This window comes from Oryctolagus cuniculus, chromosome 16, assembly GCF_051225735.1.
Source record: "Oryctolagus cuniculus isolate XC-2025 breed Fujian yellow rabbit chromosome 16, ASM5122573v1, whole genome shotgun sequence".
Classification (NCBI taxonomy): Eukaryota; Metazoa; Chordata; class Mammalia; order Lagomorpha; family Leporidae; genus Oryctolagus; species Oryctolagus cuniculus.
Window position 1 is genome coordinate 18725325 of NC_142882.1, and position 19194 is coordinate 18744518.

At 60.6% G+C, this 19194-nt stretch overlaps 1 protein-coding gene across 17 annotated transcripts in view; it reads left to right on the plus strand.

The window, feature by feature from the left end:
- The window catches only part of DNM2 (dynamin 2), a 69276-nt gene that overhangs the window by 10603 nt on the left and 39479 nt on the right, over positions 1-19194 (plus strand). For all 17 annotated transcript variants that reach the window (XM_089316436.1, XM_089316437.1, XM_051838117.3 and 14 more), the window contains exon 2: positions 13290-13363. In XM_089316436.1, coding sequence (XP_089172562.1) covers positions 13290-13363 — 74 coding nt within the window. The remainder of the gene's footprint in view (positions 1-13289; positions 13364-19194) is intronic.

The following is a 19194-nucleotide window of genomic DNA, read 5'->3' on the forward strand; positions in this document are numbered from 1 at the left end:
ACCCAGGCGCTCGCTCGGCCGTAGGACCCGAGAGTCTCCCAGCATCTCCACTGCCAGACCAGCCGTGCATTCCTTTATCCAGTTTGGTTTTCCGTGTGCCTGTCCAGTGTTGGGTTGTTTTTTTTTTTTTTCGCGGTACTGTGTATTCGGAAGACCATCTTTTCTCCATTGAGTGGCTGAGGTCAGGAATCAGTGGCCCGGGCTGGCGTGGGTGACCCTGGACGCTGTGTTCCCGTTGCGAGCCCTGTGCAGCTGTGCTGTGCCTGCGTCCCGGGAGCTGCGTCCCGGGTGACTCAGCCTTGTCTGCCTGCATTGTTGTGGCTGACTGCATTCCTGCCCTGAAGTCCACATTTCAGAATCGGCTGCAGCCGCAGAAGAGACCTGTGGGGTCTCTCGGACCGTGGACTGCTTTGTTCGTAAGATTACTTACTTATCTGAAAGGTGGAGTGATGGGGTGTTGGGGGGGACAGAAAGATATCTCCTATCTCCTAGTTCACACCCCAAATGCCCACAACAGCTGGTCTCCGGAGCTCCATCTGGGGCTTCCACATGGGTGGCAGGGGCCTGAGTCCTTGTCCGTCAGCTGCTGCCTTCCCGGGCGCTTTAGGGAGAAGCTGGATCAGAAGTGGAGCAGCCGGGGTTTGAACCGGCGCTCTGATAGGGATTCAGGTGGCACAAGTGGCCGCTGACACTCGGTGCCACAGCACCCACCCTCACTGTCGCTGTGCGTGTTGGTGTGTGATCCACTTCCTGGTACTGCCCGTGTAGACCAGTACCACCTCCCCTCCTGTCCCTCCTGCCCCAGCCTCTGTCCCTTGAGCGGGCAGAGGGAGCTGGGGAGCCCAGGTCCTCAGTGAGGCCCTGTGTGACCCTGTCTACTCACCGCCATGCCCTCCCATCCCTCCCCCCACCACCTCTCTCATTCAGCCTGCGCCAGCCTCCTGGGCTCCTCCTAGTTCCTTAGTTGAGTGAGGCCCTGTCCCACCCCAGGGCCTTTGCCCCTGCCCTCTCTGTCAGTCCTGTGGCTCCTGTCATCTGCTGCAGCGGCTCCTCCCTGGCCACGCTGCTGAAGTCGTCTCCACGCTGCCACGCTGTGCTCCAGTGTCCCGGGAGGCGCAGTGTGGGCCTGCTGATCTGCCTGGCGTGTGGTCAGTGATCGTTGGCCTGTGCTGCCAGCGCCCAGCAGCGCTCACCCTACTCTGGGCCTTCTCGCTGCCCAGCTCTGTTCTGGGCTGCACCTGGCTGGGGCCCGGCTGACCCAGTTGTCACGGCACGGCCAGTGGGCGAGGCACACCTGAGCGAGATGTACCACAAAGGAAGAGCAGCTACACTTGGTTAGCCCAGTGCTTGACATGCCTGTGCCGCACGTTGGTGTCAGTGGCCCTGGCTCCTGCTAACACAGACCCTGGGGGGCGGCAGTGACCCCCAGCTGAAGTGGCTGGTCCCGGCCACCCAGCCAGGAGCCAGGATGGAACTCTGCCTCCAGCCCTGGCCGTTGTAGGCCTTTTACAGAAGAATCAGTGGATAGGAGTTCCATCTGTGTCTGTCAAATAAATAAATTTTAAAAATCTCGCTGTGGCTGATCAGAGTCTCTGAGGGGACCAGAGGGCCGAGACCGGAGGGTGCGGTGTGAGTGTGTGGGGGTGGCTCCGCCATTTGACCTTCAAGATGGACCCATTTCCTTGTGGATGCGTGGGGCGCGCCTGAGGCTTTTTCTGGTTTTTCCTCTTAAACATCTTGGTTGAGATGCAATTCGCCATCCACAGTAGTAGCCCTAAAGCGTGGTCTTTAGTGTAGTTACAGAATCTCAAGACCATCCCTGGGATCTGATTCCAGAACGTTCTCCTCTCTCCAGCCCTCATACCAGTGAGCCGCCCCCGCCCACCCTGGCCCCTGGCCACAGCCACTTCTGTGCTCCATGTCTGTGCTTTTGGGTCGTGCTGCTGTGAGGCGTGGATGCGGTGTTTTCCTCTCCCTTGCGTGGCTCCAGCGAGGACTGGTATCGCGGGGCTGGGAAACACGTCGGGCCTGTAGAGAGACGCCGGAATGCTTTGCCGCCGGCCCGTGCCGTCCTGACGTCCGCCTTCAGTGGGTGGCGTTCCCGGCGCTCCGCACCCTGCCAGCACCTGTTGCTGTCTGCCCCTCAGTGTAGCCTCCTGGCGGGGGCGGGTGGTATTGATCTCACTGTGGGGGTTTTGCCTTCCCTCAGTGACTGTGAGCTCTCTGTGTGCTTACTCACTCCGTGTGCATCTTACTCAGGGAAATGACTGTTCAAATCCTTTCTCCATTTTAAAATTACGTGGTCTCTCTTTTTTGCTGATTTGTCTTTTAAAAATTTTTTTTTAATTTTTTTTTGAGAGGTAGAGTTACAGACAGACTGAGGGAGAGCTACAGAGAGAGAGAGAGAGAGAGAGGTCCTCCTCCATCCTCTGGTTCACTCCCTAAATGGCCACAACGGCCAGAGCTGGGCTGATCTGAAGCCGGGAGCTTCTTCCGGGTCTCCTACGTGGGTGCAGGGGCCAAAGCACTTGGGCCATCTTCTGTTTTTCCCAGAGAGCTGGATTGGAAGTGGAGCAGCCGGGACTAGAACCGGCGTCCATATTGGATGCCAGCGATCAGGCCAGGGCGTTAATGTGCTGCGCCACAGCGCCAGTCCCTGGTTGTAGTCTTTTAAGTCATTCTTTATGGCTCAACATCAGATCCATTCCAGTCTGTCCTGGAGCTGGCGCCCCGTGCACTTGATGACTCTGTGTGTGTGTGTGTGTGTGTGTGTGTGTGTGTTTGCCTGTGGCTGTGTGGGGTGTGCTCTCCTGTCTGTCAGCTCTCATTGGCCCCTGGTGTTGATCCTGTTTTCTGTGTCCTTGTTGATTTTCCATTTGGTTGTCCTGTCCATTATCAACAGTGACGCATTGACGTCTCCAGCCATTACTGTTATTGAGCTGCCTCAATTTCCCATATCCAGTGTTTCTCTCTTTCTCCTTTCTAAATGTGTGACCTACTTATTTTCATTTGAAAGTCAGTGAGAGGCAGGGATCGCTCATGCACTGGTTCACTCCCCAGATGCACGCGGCAGCCAGGGCTGGGCCAGGCTAAAGCCAGGAGCCTGGGGCTCCATCCGGGTCTCCAGTGTGGGCGACGGGTCCTAAGAGCCCAGAGCTCCGTCCAGGTCTCCAGTGTGGGCGACAGGTGCCCTAAGATGCCAGAGCTCTGTCCGGGTCTACAGTGTGGGTGACAGGGGTCCTAGGAGCCTGGGGCTCCGTCCAGGTCTGCAGTGTGGGTGACAGGGGTCCTAGGAGCCTGGGGCTCCGTCCGAGTCTCTGCTGAGGGCTACAGGGGTCCTAGTACTTGAGTTATCTATCGCTGCCGCCTCCCATGGTGTATATTAGCAGGAGCTGATTTGGAAGCGGAGCTGGGATTCGAACTCAGGACTCTGGTTCACAATGTAGGTCTCCCAGGTAGCGACTGAGCCGCTGTGCCGTACGCCCAGCCCGCCCCATGCTTTTACATGGCTGTGTAGTCTTCCTGCACATCCTGGTCCCACCATGTGGACTCCTCGGTTTCTTGTTTTCCCCCTCCAGACGGAGCCTGGGGGGGCCGCCGGGCTCCGGTGTGTGCTGGCCTCAGGGCGGATCCCTGGCCGTGGCTGGGACGCGGTGTGTCTGTGCCCAGGCGTGTTGAAATGCCCTCGTGGCTGCGACGTTGCGGGCCGGGAGCTCTCCGGTGCTCAGCGCTGTGCCCTCATCCCTCCGTGCAGCTACGGGCTTTTGTGGAGATCACATCTGCTGTCCAAGCTGGTTCGGCCAGGTCTCTCAAGCGCGCCCCGCCTCTGGCCACGTGCCACCTGCGCCACCTCCCACCTCTGCAGCCGCTGCGGGCTGTCTCAGGCCAGAGCCGTGACCCAGCATACGCGTCTTCCCTCGGTGACTCCCCCAGTCTGGCACTGGGTTCTCAGCAGTGCGGAGCCCGGTCCTGGGCGCGTGCCAGGCTGGGGAGGCAGTGGGTGTAAGCCCTCCCCATGTAGTGGGTTCCTGGGCTCGACCCCGCCCCCTCCCTCCATCGGCCTTGGGAACTCGTCACTAAGCCTGGGGCCCGACGGGTGCCTGGTGCTGGCCTCCGTGGGACTCTTCTAGTCCTGCTGACGCCATGGGACGAGTGCGATCGCACCCATTTCTCAGACTGAGACCCAGGGGCGATGGCCCTTGCCACACAGTGAGGCTGGGGGCCAGCCAGCAGGCAGTTGACTAAGTCATTCTGCACGAGGTAGCCAGGCTGGCTCGCCTGTCACCTTCCCAGTTGGCTTCCTGTCCATCTGCATCCAGAAGTGCTTCCCGGCGGCAGGGCCTCGGTGCCTCATTGATGAGGAGGCCGCTCTGAGCTGTGTGGCTTTCATCTGGGCTGCCTAACTCTCCCCTGCCTCAGTTTCCCCATGTGCAAAGCAGGGTTGGCGAGGGCCCCGTGCCTGGAGCTCAAGGCAGCTCCTGCCTGTCGTGGATGTCCCCAAGAGGCCAGTCTCTCTGCAAGTCACGTGGCAGCAAGCAATTATTGTGCACCTGCTGTGTGCTGGGCAGCACGCTGGGTGCTGAACCAGGACAGACAAGGGCCCCTGTCCCTGTGGGGTTGACAGCCTAGCACAGGCAACGGAGGACAGGAAGGAGGCTGTTCACGCAGGAGGAAGTGTGCCTTGGAGCCAGCAGCTGACGCGAGTGACCACAGCCCCTGCGGTGTCTGGTGGCAGAGCCAACCAGGGGGGCCAGCACAGAGCCCTGGGCCAGTGCCCACTTGTCAGGGTCACAGCGAGGAGCCAGGGGAGCAAGCCGGGTCATCACGGGCAGTTACGCTGGGCCTTGTGGGTCACAGGCAGGGGTCACAGTGTTGTCCTGGGTGCTTCAGAAGCCGCAGGTCAACGCACATGCGCAGTGTGGTCTGGCTGGAACTTCACAAAGCTCTCTGGTTCTGGGGCCAGGAGTGCCCCCACGGGCGGGGCCCTGACCCACAGAACTTGGCCTTGGGACCTCGGGAGCTGGCAGCAGAGCAGGGCGTGTGTTCTGTGTGTGCGGCAGACAATGCCCGCGGATCCACAGAGATCGTCAGGTGGTGGTGCGGCCTGCCTGCCCGGGGCGGTGCCGGGGACTGGGTCTGCCACGCGTCTTTTTTCCCAGAATCTTGCCTCGCAGTCTCAGTTGCGCCCTCAGAGAGGGGATCCGTGCAGAGCTGGGAAATGGCACGTGGCCGTCCACCGTGCCGGGGCTGTTGGGACGCTGCCAGCTCTGGCCCTCACCTGGCACCTGTGTCCCCACCACGCCCTGTGTTCCAGAGCAGGACACCTGGCCCAGCTGGGGAGAGACTCGCAGCCAGGCGTGGCAGTGGGATGCAGGCTGCCCACTGCCCGCTGCCAGGGTGGCACCGAGGAGACCCCCCAAGGGCAGAGAGCCCCGCGTCCCCAGATTGGAGCGGCGTCCCCATCACCTTTGAAAACTGCTAGGCTGTCCGGTGGCTCTGAGGCTTTCCATCAAGTACAGCCGAGAAGTTACAATGTAGACATTTGCCTGTTGTAAAAGCATAAAAGGTTATTTTCTTACAAAAGGTCACAGAGCAGGGAGATCCAAGTCACGTTGGAGACCATAAAGCGGCAGGTTTCCCAGGGTTCCCATCCCCACTCTGCCCCTCTGCAGGCAGGAAGGGTGGACAGACAGGAGATCTGGGTGTGGTGCATGCATGGCCCTGTGCTGTCGCTGCTGCGGTCCCCAGATGGGTCTGGCTGGCTCCCCCACCCTGAAGCAGAGGTGCAGGGAGTCGGCTGTCCTCGCACACTGACCCGCTACTCCACGTCCAGCCGCGGGGCATTTCTCACACGCCGGGGTGTGTGCCTGGAGTCCGGGGTCCCCGAGGAAGACAGGACCTTAACCTCCCACCTCTCAGGGTGCGTCCACTGATAAATAAGCAAATCGACCAGCAGTGTCCCAGCGAGTGACAGTGCTGAGTGGGGGACAAAACCGGCCCCGTGCCGGGGAATGGGAGACCAGCAGGGCTCCCTGAGGAGGTGACTCAGAACGCATGGAGGGAGGAAACGGACATTCCTGGCAGATGATTAGCCGTGCAAAGGCCCTGGGGCAGAAATGTGTGTGGTTTCCTTCTTGCTCCTTGATCACCCATGTAGCTGGAGAAGATGTGTGAGAGAGGTAGGGGTGAGGGCACACAGGTGACAGCTGTTGCTCAGAGCTCGGCAGGCTGTGGGGAGCACTCGGGAACCCTGGAGAAGGGTCAGATTCTGTGTGGTGTGGAGTTTCAGCTCTGTGGCGGGAGGAGCACCGTAGTTGAGAAGCTGGCAAACCGAGGCCGGTGGTGGCATCTCCACTCCACAAACGAGGAGACAGAGGGACACCTGCTCAGGTTGAACAGAAAGGAGCAGGCAGTACCCGGACTTGAGCCGGGGTCTGGCCAGCCCCACACTTCCTGCTTCTGTTGCCTGCTTGGCCTGGCCCTGTAGAGCAAGGTGCCAGGGGCGGGGCTGGCCCCGGGGAGCTGCAGGATTCCTGAGCAGGGAGGGGCGGCCCGGCTGGGCTGGGGGTGGTGAAACAGAGCCAGGAGGGCACTTGGAAGGCCTGGAGGTGCCGGCCTCCCCCGGTGCTTTCTGCCCCTCTTTGTTTTAATTTGCAAGACAGGGAGACCGAGGCAGAGATGTCCCGTCCATGACTTCAATGCCCCAGTGCCCGCTACAGCCCAGGCTGGGCTGGGCCAAAGCCGGGAGCCTGCACCTCAATCCGCGCCTCCCACAGGAGTGGCAGGAACCCAAACACTTGAGCCATCACCTCCGGCCAAGAAAGCAGCCGGGCAAGGGCCCTGGGGCAGGACCACAAGGGTTCGGTTGGGGGAACCGGGAGGAAACCAGTGTGGCCACAGCAGAGTGAGCAGGGGGCCGAGCTGGAGCCTTTTGGGGTGATGACAAGGGTGTGGTGACACCTATCTGGGGTTGCTGGGTGTGCCCTGGGCCGCTAGTGTGGCTAGGGCTCAGGCCTGCACGCCTGGGAGTGCTGGTTATGGTGGAAGAAACAGAAAGGGGCACTGTGGTGGACGCATGGGCGGCCTGGCTGGGTGTTGGGAGCCAGGTAGCTGAGCGCGGGGCTCCATTTCTGTCCTGGCAGGACAAAGAAGGCCCCTGGGTGGGTCGTGGTGGCCGGGGACCTGCGTCACAGTGGCCCTCCCTGTGCTCCTGTCCCAGCCCCACGCCTTCCTGGCCAAGTGGCTTGGGCACTCCCAGCCTTGACCGCCCCGTCTGTGCAAGGGGGTTCACTCCTGTGGGTTTGCAGAGGGTTTTGTTTGACCTGGGGGCAGAGCCAGCCTGGCAGGCGGCCAGCGCTCCCTGTGGGACTCTGATAAGGGAGGGGCCAGGCAGAGTGGGCCCCACCCCCACCCCGGCACCTGCTGAGTGGCTCTTCCTGCAGCCTGCACAGTGCCGAGGCCTGGCTGCGGCATTCTGTGTCTCCTCTCGGCACTCTGAGGCCTGGAGACACTGTGAGAAGCACCCTGCGAGTATACGGGGATGAGGAAGGGATCCTGGGCTGGGCACCTGTCACCTGACTCACGCTGGCTTATCTGTTTATTGTCCTCGCTGGGAAAGGCCTGGGGTTTCAGCCTTGTTGTTCCTGCACACAGCCTTCCCCACCCTCCTGGGGGGGCTGGAAGTCAAGGACTCCTGGTGGGGGGGCTTTTGTTCAAAAGACAGCAAATAAACAAGCAGGGCTTCTGATCTGCCCAGGGTCAAGGTCACAGTCACACCCTGTCACACCCTGCCCTTGGCTGCCCTCCCAGGGGCTCTCTTCTTCCAGGGAGAAGTGAGCGGCTCCTTACAGAGCTCGGAGGCCAGAAGTGCCAGAGAGATCCCGGGGCTGAGGGTGAGGAGGGGGGCTGGGGCTCTGGGCAGCGCTGGCGTCGCGCCCGGACTGTCCGAGCTGGGACTGTGTCAGAGGCTTGGAGGCAGGGTCTTGGTTTTAGGAAGACAGTGGAGGGCCACAGCTGGGAAGCCAGGTATGGCGCGGCAACGAGAGCTCACGCCGAATTTGGCGTCTGCTGTGTGCCAGCCCCTGGCAGCTGGCACAGGGGGCCGTGTGAGCCACGCCAGCAACCAAATGACAGTGAGTGGCCAGGTGCCAAGAAGCAGGAGCTCCATCCAGGGCTCCCACATGGGTGGCAGTCACCTGGTCGTCACCACTGCCTCCCGAGGGTGCACCTTAGGGTGAAGTTGCAGCAGCCGCGGAGCTGAGTGTCCAACGCAGGCACTTGGATGTGGGATCCGGGCGCCGTAAGCATTGGGCCCAGCGCTCGCCCCTGGTGACCCTCAGAGCCTGTTCATGGGCAGAGAAAATGGGGCACGGGGGTGGGAGGTGTCCAGGAGTGCAGGACGTCTCTCTCAGCAAGAGTCGTTTGGGCTCACAAACCCAGACCAGAGAAGCAGGGAAGGTGCCCGAGGTCACACAGCATGGAGACGGGCGAGCGGGGGCCAGAACACACAGGCACTGTGGTAGCCACAGAGGAGAGAGGGCAGGGGCTAGGTGGCTTTTAGCCACCATGAGGGACTTGGTAACTCAGGGAGTGTGAGTGGGATCAGGAAGAGGAAGCAGATGGCTGAGGCTTGACCGTGGCTTCCCGCTAAGGGGACAGTCAGGGTTCTCAACAGGGCTGCCTGGGAGGCGGTTTCCCGGAGGCCGTGTGAGCACTTCTGATCTATGCTGGGCCCAAGAGATTCCTGGGGCTCTGGGGGGCGCTCTCCTGGTTCTGCGCGCCAGGCCCCGCTGCCTGCCCGCTCCATGGTGCCGACCCTCCCCGCATCCTTCCTGCCCCAGAAAGCCGCCCTCTCCCGCGCGTGCCCGGAGCTCGCTGGCTCCCGTCTGGTATCACACTTGCCCTGTGTTCTTCTGAGCTGTGACTGTCCCTTGTCTGCGCTTGACGCTGGTGGTGGCTGGGGCGTCCCCATTGTCTTCCCGGTGCCTGGCGCCTCAGCCGCGCCCAAGGGCACAGTCACAGGACAGCGCCCGCCAACACCAGTGGCTTACAGCGCTGTCCTGCTGGCCGCCCCTGTGTCGGACGTGGGGGCTGAGCCGCCAGGTGGCCTGCTGGTCGGAGAGCTCAGCCACTCCCTCTGCCCTGCCGCGTGACCTTGGGCAGGAGGCCACCCCAGCGCCGCTGGCGCTTCCGTAGAGTGGAACCAACACATTTGTGCCACTGAATTTTTTTTTTTTAAGATTTATGTATTTATTTGAAAGTCAGAGTTACACAAAGAGAGGAGAGGCAGAGAGAGAGAGAGAGGGGCCTTCCATTTGCTGGTTCACTGCTCAGTTGGCTGCAATGGCTGGAGCTACGCCAATTCGAAGCCAGGAGCCAGGAGCTCCATCCGGGTCTCCCATACAGGTGCAGGGGCCCAAGGACATGGGCCATCTCCCACTGCTTTCCCTGGCCATAACAGAGCACTGGATTGGAAGTGGAGCAGCCGGGACTCGAACTGACGTCCGTATGGCATGCCGGCACCGCAGGTGGAGGATTAACCTGCTACGCACAGCGCCGGCCCCGCCACTGAATCTTCACCGTGGAGAGGTGTGGTCCAGGGAGTCTCAGCTCCCTGCAGGAGCTCGTTCAACATTCCACGGCTTAATGACTGGCGTGCTTCCAAAAGGTCACGGGAAACCGGGATTTGAAGATAAATCTACCTCAGTGGGGGAAAAAAATGAGATGCACACACCCACGGGGTCTTCAAAAAGCTCATGGAAAATGGGTGCTGGGAAAAAGGAGCTGAACGTGGCTCTCCCCATCTTTTGGCCCCCAGACTTAGTGAATTCCAGTTTTTCCCACATACACACTCAAAGCTCCTGCATACCAAAAATATTTTGTTGGCACCTGGTGCCGCCTGTGTGCAGGGTGCAATGCCAAATTCAAAGACGGGGCGGAGAGGCAGGGGGCCAGGGCGTGGCCTCCCGGGGCGCTGTGTGCTTTGGTTTGGTTTCCTTCAGTCACAAAGCACTGACATTCTGTGCACCTGTTTGTTTTCTGCCTCTGTGCACGCAGAAGGAAGTCCCACGCAGGGAGGTGGAAGCCCCTTTCCGTGTGGCGTGTGTGGCCGCCCTGTGACCTGGCCGGGCTGTGATTGATCTAACCAGACCAGCTGCACCGCCTTGGGCCAAATTCAATGCCGTGTTCCTGCTGTACTTTTTCTTAACCATTTGAGAGTCACGCACAGAGAGCTCCCATCTGCCCGTCCCCCCCTTCAAATGCCTGCAGCTCGACCCAGGTCTCCACATGGGTGGCAGGAACTCAGTGCCTTGAGCCGTCCCCGCTGCAGCCTCCCGGGGTCTGCATTGGCAGGAAGCTGGAGCCCCAGGACTCCGAGGATGGGGGGCGCGGCTGTTTTAATTTGCCAGGCCTGACGCGGGGCCCACCCGCTGTGCGTTTGTATCTGCATCAACATGGGCGTACCCGCCCTGTCTTCCTTGTGAGACCCTTCCCAGAGATTTCCCTTAGATATGTTAAATCATGCACATGTTGAGCGTGGGTGTTGCTTATGTGTTTTTGTTTTTTATTTTTTAATAAATGCACGTACGCTGTTGGCTACTGGACACATCAGGATCTAGGGCGTTCCTTCCTGAGCCTTGAGGTCACGTTCCCCGAAAGGCAGCCTCTGCTCTGATTCCTATCGCTGGCGACGGGTTTTGCCTGCTCTAGTTCAAGTCCACCCTGTGACTCAGCCAGAGAAACCAGGGCATCCGTCTCCACAAGGCCCACGCAGGGGAAGGGTCAGAGCTGCTGTGTTCATTTCAGCCCCGAACTGGGGAAGTCCGTCTCCACCCCCGGTGAGTGGGTGAACACACGTGTGGTCCATCCAAGCCACAGAGCTCGATTTCAGCCGTGAAAGGGAATGAACTTGAACTTGAGACACGCCCACCGGTGGGTGTGGAGGCTCTGCAGCGCCAGGATGTGGGAATCACACTTCCACGCTCCTCTCGTATCATCCGCGCGTGCTACTTACACGCTGGAAATACAGGCACCATGTCTGCCCTGTGCCAAGGTCCCTTCTGTCCCTGCCTCTCCGCTGATGCCTGGGAGCCAGATGGCCTGGGGCTCGGGGAGGGGCAGGGCCAGGGTCGAGGGCCCCCAGCAGCCTGCCGCATCCCCGGGAGAACCTGGTGTTCTTGGGCACGGGCTGCGGTGAGGAGCTGACTTTGGACATCGGTGGCCTGCACGTGGCCTTGCTGTCTCCTCAGCCCTGCCCACTCTGCCGCCTGGCTTCCTGTGCCTTCCTCCACCATCCTCCTCCTCAGACACCTTCCCCTGACGGTCCCCGACCCTCCCACCTATTGGCGTGTCACGCGTCAGCGCCAGCGTCCCCAGCACCTCCAAGGTGCTTGGTAGGAGGTGAGTGCGTGACCTTGGCCCAGGCGCAGATCAAGCGCGTGCCTCCATTTGCTGCCCGGCCAAATGGGAGACAGACGGAGGAACGGATGGCTCAGGGAGGCCACACGAGGTGCGCGGGACAGTCAGGCTCTTTGTCACCATAGCACCCATGGAGCCAGGACACGTAGTGTCCTCTGAGGGGTGCCGAGACAGGATGAGAGGCCAGGGCTCACCCCGCAGGGCTCGCACACATCCCCCTGGGTCGTGTCCACCTCCTAAGACGCCTTGGCCTGTCCAGGGTCGGCCTGCTGCCCTCCAGTGCCAGCCACACCCTCACCCTGCCCCGGTGAACACCCGGAACCTGCTGCCGTCAGGGGGCGTTGGAGAGCTTGCACCTGTCCCAGGTGCTGTCTCCAGGTCCCATCAGGCAGCCTGGCTGTGAGAATGACAGCCCCTTCCTCGGGACCCCAGCACCACTCGCAGCTCCACTCCCGTTGGGCCTGTCCCCCCCCGCCCCAGCCCTCTCCTGGGGGCTGTGGGAGCCTGGCCGCCTGGGGTGCGCTGACCTGGTGCACCAGCACTGTAGAGGGTGCTGGGGTCGCTGATGGCCCTGAGCCCCAGCTGCAGAGAGAGAGAGAGAGAGAGAGAGAGAGAGAGAGATCTTCCATCTACTGGTTCACTCCCCAAATAGCTGCAACAGCCAAGGCTGGACCTGGCTGAAGCCAGGAGCCAGGAGCTCCATCCAGGTCTCCCCCATGGGTGGCAGGGACCCAAGTCCTTGAGCCACCCACCACCTGTTGCCTCTCCCGGGTGCGTTGGCAGGGAGCAGGATCGGAAGCAGAGCAGCCGGGACTCACATTGGCGCTGTGATATGGGGTCTCAGTATTGCAGGTGGTGACTTACCCCACCACCCCACCACACCAGCCCCTGGACTTTCCTTTCTCGAAGGTACAGAGCGTCTGTGGCCTGGCTGGAATCCAGGTGGATGCGGCCATGCCTTTATGTGCACAGGGACGCTCATGGGGATCCTCCAAGCAAAATATGTAACGTAGTGTGTAGGTAGCCTACGTACTGGATACGGTGTTCCTTAAACCACTTAGTCGAGGGATAATCTTGGAATCTGGGGGTATGGGTTCCGGGACCCGCTCTGATGCCAGCGTCCGAGGATGCCCGGTCCTTTCTACAGAGTGGTGTAGGGTCTGCACAGCACCTGGCACACCGCATGCCGACGCCACATCGTGCCTGGGTGACCAGCAGTACCTAGTGCCAGGTGGATATGGTGTAAACGGTGGGAGTGCTGTTGGTCAGGGGCCAGAGGCCAAGCGAGCGGTCCGTGCATGGTTAGCGCAGTGGGGCTGTTCTGATGCTGTCTTTGATCCTCGTTGGTCGAATCGGAGCGTGCGGAGCCCCTGGATACGGAGGGCTGAGTGCGCCGTGACGTTGGCTCGTCCGGCAATCAGTGGCTCGCAGAAGCACATTGACAGTGCGTTGTAGAGACTCTGCCGCAGTCCAGGTCACCCCAGAGGGCTCCTCCCTCCCTGTGCTGAGCCCAGGCAGCCGCTCATCAAACTCCACGGATTTCGGGCCGTACAGCCTACCACAGTTGTCACCAACTTCTGTCTTGTCTCCCGCCTTTACGTCGTGCAATGTGGTGTCCTGTTAACTCACAGCCTCGCTCTGTTCTGGGTATGGGGGAGGTCCTCCATATACTCGTCCGGGATTCTGTCCGCTGGGACCTTCAGCCCTGGGCCTCAGCACCCCCAAGGCAAGCGTGCTGCCCGGGCCCGGCTGGGCTGGGTGTCTTTGCTGAGCTCATCCAAATGGCGAGACAGCCTCCTCCGCCCTGTGTGGCCACACTTCCTGCCCCTCGTGCCAGGCGTGAGTAACCTCTGTCCCCTTTCCCCTCACAGGGACTTCCTTCCCCGTGGCTCAGGAATCGTCACCCGGCGGCCGCTCATCCTGCAGCTCATCTTCTCAAAAACAGGTACGGTGGGCGGCTCCCAGCTGCGTCGGGAAATGACCGTGGTCCTGATGGATGTGGGGGCTGGTGGCCGGGTACTGGGGAGCTGTCGCCTGAGTTGGAATCCACAAGTTCATAGGAAGTGGAGACCGCTCAGTGAACACCCCCACAGCCAGCCCCGGGGTCCTCAACCGTGACCAAGCCACCACATGTCAGAGTGGCAGGTGACATGTTTTTGCTTAGCCCCACCCTCCCCCCCCCCTTTTTTTTTTTAATATTTATTTATTTGAAAGGCAGAGTTACAGAAAAAGAGGAAGAGAGAAGAATCTTCCATCTGCTAGTTCACAACCCAGGTGGCCACAACGGCCAGGGCTGGGCCGGGACAAAGCCAGGAGCCAGGAGCTCCATCCGGGTCTCCCACGTGGGTGCAGGGGCCCAAGCACTAGGGCCATCTTCCACTGCTTTCCAGGCGCATTAGCAGGGGCTGGACTGGAAGTGGAGCAGCACAGACTCGCGCCAGCCCCTTTGCACACGTTGTGACAGTCACCCTGAGATGCAGAAGGACGCTTTCTCTGTAGCCACAGCCACGCCCCAACAGCAGAATCCTTCCTGCACGGTGCCCCAGGCCCAGTGCACCCTGGGTGCCGAGGCAGAACCAGGTTTCCGCAGACCCAGGTGCCTGCCCTGCGTGGGACTGTTTCCTGCCTGAGCCCTGGCCTTGCCTTCATCCTCTGGCCCCGCCCATCCTCAGTGAGAGCCGGGAGCAGGTTGGCCCGGCACCCACCAGCCAATAGGCTGCTTCCTCTGGGTTGAGGTGGCCAATCAGCTGTGTTGGGAGGAGCAGCAGTCAGGTTCCAGAAGTTAGGGCTGGGCCACAGGTAGGTTTGTTCCCACCGGGGCAGGGGTGAGTGTTTTTCCCGAGTTTCTGGGCGATGCGGCTGGTCCCCCGCCACACTAAAAGTCCTCCGTGGTGGGAGGAGCTGGGCCAAGATCGCCCGGGTTCTGAACACGGCTCCAGGGGAGGCACCGCGGCTCCAAGCCCGCCTTCCTCTCTGGACAGTGCAGATAACAGTAGCGCCTTGTTGAGCGCTCGAAGAAGGTGCCGCGTCCACACATGTGGAACAGAGCAGCCCCTGGGGAGGTGCCGCCCCCGACGGGCGCCTGGGGACGGAGCGCGGTTCCCCCTCACCTCCAGTGGCTGTCACCCGGGAGCGTCCCTGAGCACCCACTGAGTACCCACGGGAAGGCTGACTGCGGGGGCGGGGCTTCTCCGAGGAGGGGCCGGTGGGGCTGACAGGTGCGCTAGGGGGCGCTGGGGGAGCCGGAAGTCTCCTGGGCAGAGCCGTGTGTGTGTGTGTGTGTGTGTGTGTGTGTGTGTGTGTGTGTGTGTGTGTGAGAGAGTGTGAGCGCTCAGGCATTCATGCCCAGAGCAGCCCTCTTGGAGGAAGTGAAATTTTTTTTTTTTTTAATTTTTTTTATTTGAGAGGCAGACCTACAGACAGAGGGAGAGGCAGAGAGAGAGGTCTTCCTTCCACTGGGTCACTCCGAATGGCTGCAACAACTGGAATTTGGCCAAGCCAAAGCCAGGAGCTCCTTCCAGGGCTCCCACGCGGGTTCAGGGGCCCAAGGACCTGGGCCATCCTCCACTGCTTTCCTGGGCAGAGAGCTGGATCGGAAGCGGGGCAGCCGGGACTTGAACTAGCGCCCATATGGGGTGCCGGCAGTGCAGGCCAGGGCATTAACCCTCTGCGCCACAGCGCCGGCCCCGGAACTGAAATTCTTTTGACCCGGAGAAGCACGATGGGCCTTGGCGGGCTGGCAGTACCGTGGGCAGGGACCTTGGCCCGGTGCCCGGTGAGTGTTTCTGTGGCTGTGGGCACCCAGCAGGGACATCTTTAAAACCCAGCTCGAGGCCTCGCTTGCTTCGCTGTGGTTGCCGTGGAGAAGGAACTCCAAGGCGCACCACCAAGGCCGGAGTCTGGGAGCAGGAGGAGGGGTCGGTGCTGCGAGTGGGTGGGCCGGGACTGCTTTTGGAGACTGTTCATCAAGGCGACCCCCGGGGGCCAAATTCCAGTGCCAAGCGGCCGCCTTACCTGCCTGCCTCGGTTTCCTCATTTGCAGCTGGGGGCCGAGACCACCCCAAGGCTGGGCCTGGGTCCTCGGGCCCCTTTGACGCCCCCTCTCCTTCCCACTGCCCTTGGTGAACCGCTGCCTTGAGCTGGCTCCATTGAAAAGTTCCCTAAGCCAACGGCCACTGGGAAGCGTGCGGGCCCCCAATGCCCTCTGCTCCTGTTGGGCGCCGCCCGGAGCCTCATAAACCTTGCCTGGAATGTGTGTGACACGGCCCACTGAGCCCCCGCCCCCAGCTTCGGCTGTGACCTTGGCTCCCAGGCTCTGCGGCCTTGCTGGCCTCTGGGATGTCTCCTCCTCGTCTTCCGGGGCTGCAGCCAGTTTCCCTGCTGACCCCTGGGCCTGGGGCCTTTGTGCTCCCCGAGTCCCTGCATGGACACCGCAGCCCCGTGTCCCTCCTCCTCTCCCGCCGCTGCCCACCACTGGCCGCTGCAGTCGCGTCCCTGTGCTGTCCTGCTGGCCCTCTCCCCAGTGGAACAGCAGCACCCGAGGCAGGGCCGGGATGAGCCTGGTGCGCTCTGGCAGCACCTGGCCCCGGCACGTGCTCTGTCTGCAGAGGCTGTGCCAACAGCTGCCTGAGGGGGCCGAGGGGAGGCGGCAGGAGGGCGGGGCTGCCAACATTGGTTAGTTCAGCCTCTTCTGGGGAACCTGGCCATGGCAGCCCCCACTTTTTTTTTTTTTTTTTTTTTTTTTTTTGAGAGGAGGCAGAGAGGGGGAAAGGTAGAGACACAGAGAGAGATTCCATCTCCTGATTTACTCCCTTAATGCCTACAACAGGCAGGGACGGGCCAGTCTGAAGCCAGCAGCCAGGTGCGTGCTGGGGACCCAATGCTTGCACCCTCCCCCGCTGCTCTGAGTAGGGTCATTAGCAGGAGGCGGGAGTCAGGAGCAGGGCTGGGGGTTGGACGTGGGATACAGATTTATTAATTAATTTGAAAGAGCTATGGGGGGGGGAGGGGGAGAGGAGGAGATCTTCTCTCCGATGTTTCGTTCCCCCAGTGTCTGCCAGGGTCATGGGTCTCCCACACGGGTGCAGGGGCCCATGCGCTTACGCCATCTTCCCCAGCTGTCCCAGGCCACAAGCAGAGAGCTGGATCGGAAGAGGAGCAGCCGGGACTCGAACTGGCTGCTCCCATGGGATGCCGGTATTGCAGGCTGCAGCTTAACCCGTTGAGCCACAATGCCCAGTGGGCACGGGTGTCTTAACTCCTACACCAAACACCGGCCCCAGGCCCCTCTGTAAAGCCGACAGACCCAGCCGAGGGCCAGAGCTCAGACGTTCTGTCTCTTAAGAGGACACTAAGCTCAGGCCAGGGGCCACCACGGTGCCAGCCCGGGGCCATCCCCTTCCTGGGCCAGCGCCAACCAGGAATGGCAGTGTCACGGGCACGCCCCTCCTCGCTTGTGAGATCAGATCCTGTTAGATTGTGGGGTACCCAGGGCTCCCGAGTGTGTCTGAGCCCCGACTCGTGCCCCCCCGGGCCTGCCTGTCCAGGACAGGTGTGGGGAAGGCTGGTCTCACCTCCTGGACCTCTGGAGTTGATAACGTGCTGATTTTTCTGGGCTGGGAAACTCCTGGACAGAGCGTCCCTGTGTCACGTGTCTGAGACCCCCGAGGACTGAGAGCCGACCTGCCTCTGGCCTCGCTGTGGTCCACACTGTGGGTCTGATCAGCTTCTCCCAGCAGTCCAGGCCAGAATGCTGGCCCGTTTCAGTGTGGAGAAACTGAGGCACTGAACCTAGAACCCAGAGGGGGCCTGTCTAGGCCATGAAGCCACGTGAGGGGGATGGGGCGAGGGGACACTCCCGCCTCCCTGTCTCCTCTCCATCATCTCCTTGATCTCTTCCCAGAGAACTTTGGTGTTTGAAAAATCCTTAGGAAATGCCAGGGGCACGGGACCCTGTCTGCCCGTGGGGAAGGGAGGGCCATCTTCCGACTGCTTTCTGGTCTCTGTGGACCCCCTGAAGGCCTTTGTTAAGAAAAAACTATTTATTTTAAAGGCAGAATTAGAGAAAGAGAGAGAGGTTGAACTTCCATCCACTGGTTCACTCCACAAGTGGCTGCAATGGCCGAAGGTGCACGCATCTGAAGCCAGGAGCCAGGAGCTTCTTCCAGGTCCTCCATGTGGGTGCAAGGGCCCAAGGACGTAGGCCATCCTCTGCTGCTTTCCCAAGTGCATTAGCAGGGAGCTGCATTGGAAGTGGAGCAGCCAGGACTCGAACTGGTGCCCATGTGGGATGCTGGCGGCGCAAACAGCGGCTTTACCTGCTGCACCACAGCGCTGGCCTTCTGAGAGCCTGTATTAGAAATGGAAGGGCCTGCACAGGGGCCCTGTGGCAGACGGAGCCTAAGGGGTCGGTGGTCTCCATCAAGAGGCTGCTGGCTTGGCCGGCACCGCGGCTCAATAGGCTAATCCTCCGCCTGTGGTGCCGGCACACTGGGTTCTAGTCCCAGTCGGGGCACCAGATTCTGTCCTGGTTGCTCCTCTTCCAGGCCAGCTCTCTGCTGTGGCCCGGGAGTGCAGTGGAGGATGGCCCAAGTACTTGGGCCCTGCACCCCATGGGAGACCAGGAGAAGCACCTGGCTCCTGTCATCGGATCAGTGCGGTGCGCCGGATGCAGCGGCCATTGGAGGGTGAACCAACGGTAAAGAAAGACCTTTCTCTCTGTCTCTCTCTCTCTCTCACTGTCCACTCTGCCTGTCAAAAAAAAGAAAGAAAGAAAGAAAGAAAGAAAGAAAGAAAGAAAGAAAGAAAGAAAGAAAGAAAGAAAGAAAGAAAGAAAGAAAGAAAGAAAGAAAGAAAGAAAGAAAGAAAGAAAGAAAGAAAGAAAGAAAGAAAGAAAGAAAGAAAGAAAGAAAGAAAGAAAGAAAGAAAGAAAGAAAGAAAGAAAGAAAGAAAGAAAGAAAGAAAGAAAGAAAGAAAGAAAGAAAGAAAGAAAGAAAGAAAAGAAAAGAAAAGAAAAGAAAAGAAAAGAAAAAGAGGCTGCTGGCTCAAGACCTAGGCAGCCTGACTCCTTAGTGGGCGCATCTCGTCTGAGGACGCCCCAAGGGCCAAGGCAGGGACTGGCTGGTCAGCACAGTGGGGCCGCTTGGAGGCTGGAGCCCTGCTGCTGTGATCGGCTGTCGCATCCAGTGTTGTCAGGCAGCCACTGTGTGTCAGGCAGTGGGAAGAGCCTGTCCCACACCCAGTCTCTGGCAGGGAGTGGGGCTGGAGGGGGCAGAAACTCTCTCTAGAAAAAAAGCATTTTGAGCTCACTGTCAAGGACACGGTTGGGGAGCCCTGCAGTGCATGGGTGGGGGGGAGTGCTGGCTCACAGGGGTTGGCAGCGACGCTGGACGAGGGCCCAGGCTCTTCCTGTATTCCCCCCGTGCACCGGGCCCCGGGATGGGCCCCAGAGCTGGCTGAGAGTTTCTGGGGAATGCGGGGGCAGGGGAGACCCTGCTGCCCTCGGGGGTGGGCCGGTCCAGAGGAACGGGCCCTGTTACTCGGAAACGCTGTGCCCATGTGGACCCAGGCGCTCTCAGGGGCCGCCGTGCTAAAAGGACTTTACTCAGGGCCTCAGGAACTGCATTTTGGGAGACGCTGGGCAAGTGGGAGGTCTTCCAGAAGCTCGTGGGAAGCGAGTGAAATGGGGACATGGGCGTGGGTCTCGACTTGTCCTTGCACCACCGGAAGCTTAGGTTCTGTTGCGTTCCCCTGCTCTCTCTGGGTCCCCGTCCCGTG